Source organism: Morchella importuna (genome assembly GCF_003444635.1).
Source record: "Morchella importuna strain M04M26 chromosome Unknown Morimp01GS038, whole genome shotgun sequence".
Classification (NCBI taxonomy): domain Eukaryota; kingdom Fungi; phylum Ascomycota; class Pezizomycetes; order Pezizales; family Morchellaceae; genus Morchella; species Morchella importuna.
Window position 1 is genome coordinate 488,890 of NW_025763435.1, and position 5,226 is coordinate 494,115.

The 5,226-nt window shown below is 51.8% G+C and overlaps 1 protein-coding gene across 1 annotated transcript; it reads left to right on the forward strand.

The window, feature by feature from the left end:
- Positions 1–627: 627 nt before the first annotated feature.
- On the forward strand, positions 628–2,651 carry LAJ45_09758 (uncharacterized protein; the record flags this gene model as incomplete). The annotated part of the gene is made up of 3 exons (XM_046119297.1): positions 628–630; positions 700–2,583; positions 2,640–2,651. The coding sequence occupies 3 exons, from the start codon at positions 628–630 to the stop codon at positions 2,649–2,651; spliced, it is 1,899 nt and encodes a 632-aa protein (XP_045967619.1).
- Between the last annotated feature and the right edge of the window lie 2,575 nt (positions 2,652–5,226).

Sequence of the window (5,226 nt, forward strand, 5' to 3'; positions counted from 1 at the left end):
ACCTAGGGCCGTATGGCTTGACTGGTAGAACAGGTATTTTTGTAACAGCCCTACTGTGGCCCTGTTACACAGTTATGCTAGATTCTATCGCCCTGAGCATCTGCACTCTCTCCCTGAGCACTCGCGGAGTCTCTTCAGATCGAGACAGTGTTCTCAGCGCCAAATTCAACACTAATATCGACTACGAGCTCAAAGAATACATTCTCTCCGAATCAGCTTCCTAGAGGACAGAGTACCAACACCAACAAGAACACAAGCACCAACCCCAACACCAGAATGTTATCGACGTCACCATTGGTACCGTCAGAGCATCCCCGAGTGCGCCTGGAGCATTTAGATCAACGTCATATATTGAAGCAAACATTGAGTACGAGCACCCTCGAGTGCTTCTAGAGCATTCGTGGGTGCTCTCGGAAGCGTGATAAGCTCAAGAAAAAAGCTGATCGTACTCGGTATAAGAGCACCCCTCCCTTCCTTCAAGTTCGTGAGAAGTTCCTAACCACCTTCAAGTTCTCCTCTACCTATCACTTCAAGTTTTCCATTGCTTTCAACATTACCTGTTGAAATCTCATCCTTCAAGTTCCTCCGTTTTCAGGCGATTTAACCTTTGCAATCTTTATAAATAAGATGGTATTTCTCTCTCCTAATCCAATTAATTTTAGAACCATACTCACCACAGTGATACATTAACATTATCAGACTCCAAACACCGCTCAGAGCACTCCCGGTAGCTCACAGAACACAAATCAACTTCCCAATAAGAAGCGCTTGCGTGACATAGACGAAGACGATAACGAAAAGACCCACCGAAAAACCAAGAAACACAAATCGTCCCGAAAACATAAGAAACACCGAACTTCCTCAGGTCGCAAATCGTCCCGCAAAACTGTCAAGCCTATCCCGGAGGAGATACCAGAAACACCCCCTAAGCAGTCGCCAGTGCTTTCCGGGTTCACCCCGATCAACAAGAGCCGAAAACAAAACCCTGTACCTCCACCAATCCGGACTGAAACCTGGACTCCGCCAAATACTAACCTAGCTCCATCGGACACTGAAGGGATCTTCCTGAGTAACTGGGGAGCAACCCTAACTGATTCCGACTCCTTTCCCGACTTTAGTTCCGAACCCTCTGAACCATACATAAGTGACGATCAAGACCCAGCAACAGGTCCAGCAACAGGCCCACTAGCAGCAGTCTCCACTGCTTCCTCAGCACGCAGCAGTGCTTCACCAGAGGCCCTTGTACGGACGACCGTACTTAGGGTTAGTGCTACCCCACCAGCACCCGCTAGTGCTCCACAAAAGAACGTTGCCCGGGAGACCATAGTCCCAAGTCAAGTTCTCACTCGGTCCAAGTCTAGTGCAGTCCGCTCAACAGGCCCAGCAACAGGCCGCTCAACAGGCCCAGCAGGCTCTACTACTCCCTCACCAGCACCCGTCAGTGCTCCACCGAAGGTTCTTGCACCGGAGACCCCTCCATTCAAGCCCCGACGCCCCTCTCAGTTATTTTCTAGTGCAAGCCCGTCCGAACTAATAGACCACCCCTCACCAGTACGACAGAGACGAATTAGACCCGAGCCATCGCCGATTGTCCAAGAGACATCCCCGAGTGTTCAAGAGATATACCCGAGTATTCAAGAGACATCCCCGAGCTCGACCGCATTCAAGATGACTCAAGCAAGCAAAGCAAAGATGACTTTAGGTCTACTCAACCTACCTAAAGTGTACACCAGCATCCGCAACAGCCTAAAGGCGGAAATGCAAAATGTGGGTTGGGTCAATAAAAGCACGTCCGGTATGGCTGCGTTCAATGCCCTATGCCTTTACTTGATGAACTTGCCCTCCCTCAACGGTTTTCTGCCAATTTGGACTGGGGGTGACTCCGATGCCCGTAGAGCACTGGCGAGTGCTCTACAGTGGCTCATCGCAGATGTTGGTATGAAGGATAGGTTATCAAGGGGACAGGGAGACCGTCAGTTCAAAGAGGCTGCCGGTGATAGTGATGATGATGATGACGGCGGTGGTCAGGCAGCCAGAAGACGCTCTCGCAAAGGGAAAGAGCATGCAGTACCTCCGGAACTCGTGCGACCTTCCACAATGGTTACCGTGGTGGACCCCGATGCTCTAGGGGCATTCTTTATGCTCGTCCCACCACCTACTTATGACTGGAATGATCCCCTGAACGAACCTTCGTTCATCGGAATTTTGACAAAGATAACTTTCCCCGAGCTTTGCAACTTGATCCTGAAGCACACCGCACCCGGCAGAGCAGTCAGGACTATCTGGGGGGCAATTGAGAATGTCCCCCCGGCAGCTGTTCCTCCCGTTCGGCCGGTGGAGGTACAAATTACCGATTCAGAGGAGCTCGAAGGTTGGTTGAAGAACAGCAATGCCAGGCCTCGGAGGATATTGGCGGTCCTCCACAGAGCAGGCGCGGGTGCTAACCTGGGTGGTGCGGAATCCCCCCCGTTGAACCCGGCTTTCCCTCACGTTGAGGAAGATGATTATAGCATGATCGATATTCCTGCAGAGGATTCGGATTACGAGGAGGGAAAGCACCGGATAAATGCCAAAGGACTGAGGGTATATATGCCTAGAGCTGATGCCAGTAATCAAAGGCTAATTCAGACTCTTGTTAGGCGTCGCGATAGACAGCAGGATGCTATCGACGATTTAGACCCCAAATACCTTAGGAAGTATCCTTTGGGTGTCGGGGTTGCTGACCCAAACTTCTTACAGGGGACGATCTGGACACCTGCCGGGATAGCAGCCAAGAGAGCTGCTGACGCACTCGCGGCTGCTGGTGCTGGAGGTGGTGGTGGTGGTGGTGGAGGTGGTGGTGGAGGTGGTGGAGGTGGTGGTGGTGGAGGTGGTGGTGGTGGTGGTGGTGGAGGTGGTGGTGGTGGGGTGGTGGTGGTGGTGGTGGTGGTGGTGGTGGTCTAGGACCTCCACCGCCTCCGGGCGGACCTCCTCCTCCTCCGGGCGGCGGTGGTGGTGGAGGACCAGCTGGAGGCGGTGGTGGTGGTGGTGGTGGGCCAGCTGGAGGCGGTGGTGATGGTGGTGGTGGGCCAGCTGGAGGCGGTGGTGATGGTGGTGGTGGTGATGGTGGTGATGGTGGTGGGCATCATTAGTTCCCTTTGGTATAATCTCTAACTTCCCTTCCTGCGGAATTGTCACTAACCTTTTAATAGTTGTTAGGATTACTCCCTGAGCACTCGCGATAGCTATTGAGGTGCGGTACGATTTGGTGTTTTGGATTTCCCTTTGTCTTGCGAGAGTATATCAATGGATGGGTTATATCGGATAGGATTAGATTAGATTAGATTAGATTATTCCAGGTAGTAATTGCATTGCTTTTATTTCAAAGTCGAATCAAACTCCTAGATTGCTCTCAGAGCACTCGGTACCGCTTCAGAAAGTGCAGTAAAACGAGTGATGATAAATGATGCGGTTGAGTGCAGAAATTGTGGTAACATAGGATGATCCCTGCCGTAAGAGGATTAGCGGTGCAAATTTTTCTTGATTAGCGGCGCAAATTTTCTCGCCAAGAATTGATTTCTAATCGAAGATATCGCGAGTGCTCCTAGAGCACTGCGGATATTCCTGCCAGTCATCAGAATGGCTCCCACCAAGCGCTCCTCCGGTTCAGCACCTCTTGCCCCAAAGCGCCCACGACTCCCAAAACGACCTGAAGAACATGAAGATTTACTGACTGACGAGTCTGAAATATCTTACCGAACATTGACTCCACTGCCAGCCCGCACTCGGAGTAGTCAATCGACCACCGCCGCTCAAATAACTCGGAAAGGTCTTCTCCGTTCCTCCGAAACCCCCACTGGGAGGAGCAGTCCTAGGAGGGTAGAATTTCATCTCCCCGAGGACCATACTGATAATTTTGAAGCGCAGGAGGAGCCTGAGGCAATTGAGGCGCCAGAGGTGGAAGAAACTGTTGATACTAGCCACTCAGACTATGATGATGCTCCGGAGAATGACCACGAGAGCTCTGAGGAGGATGAGGATGAACCGGAGGATGAACCTCAAGCCCCCCCCCCATCTTACATCCCAGAAGTCTCAGACTGTCGGAAAGAGACCTCATACAGTTCAGCCGACTACTGCCAGAGCACTGGGCAATGCTCGGAGGAAACCAACTGGCGCGGTAGCGGAGGTCATTGCTTCTTCCAACGTGTCGGTGGACGTGGTACAGGTTCGACTCTATCTCGCTCATTGATGCTTTTTAACATGTAAGTATTAGTGGCTAACGATTCAGAGGGGAACTCGACCGGGCGCGAAAGTAATACGTAAACAAGGTCAAGGGAGAGCAGCACCCACTTCAGCACCCAGCCAGAATGCATCCCAGAGAGCACTCCCGGCATCCCAGAGAGCACCCCCAACACCCTCACAGTCTAGGCCCTCTGCACCTGTTTATGCTCATGAGTATACCTCTTCTACGCGCCATATCGATTTTTCCTCGATGCGCTCTCGATACGGGGAGTCGTCCCCCACTTACCGGACATATCGTTCTTCACCGCCTAGCGAGGTAATTGGCGAGAACTCTGTGAGCAGTCGTCAGATTCCTTCAAGCCAACTTCACGGTCAAGGTAGATCGCGAAGAGTCTACGAAATCGAGTACCTTCCCTCATCTAGGGAGGAGGACGAGAGTACTCCGATGCCGGAAAGCGAGGGTATTTTGATTCCGGGAAGCGAGGTTAGTATTCCGGAGGACACTCACGACGTCTTTGAGAACACTGGCGACATTCCTTCGAGCCAATTGACTCAGAGGTCTGTGGTCCCTAACTCTAGGAGTGCAAATGTGCTGTCAGTGCAGGCTCAGAGGATTGAGAAGGAGTGTAGCGTGTTAATCGGGGAGCATACTCTTCTACATGAGCCCTTTCCACCTGCAGCAAGACTTTCGGTACTGGTAGTGAGCATGTGGGCAACTGCTAGTCGCCGAGTGGGGTGTAGAGTAGACCTTGATGAGGTCGTTATTAAACAGGTGAGTGCCCCCAAAAGGATTACGAGTGCTCTGGAAGCATAATTGAGAATGATAGGTCAGAAGTCTGCACTCCCGTGTCCGTTCCCACTTGATGCACGAGGTGAAAGGGCGCCTGGCGGACTCTACGATATACGGGCTTGGAAATTTTGTGGGGCCTGAGGCGAGGGCGGCTCAAGTGGAATACCTTTTGAAGAATGATCGTTTCTTGAGCCCCCAACAGCATTACGAGGTAT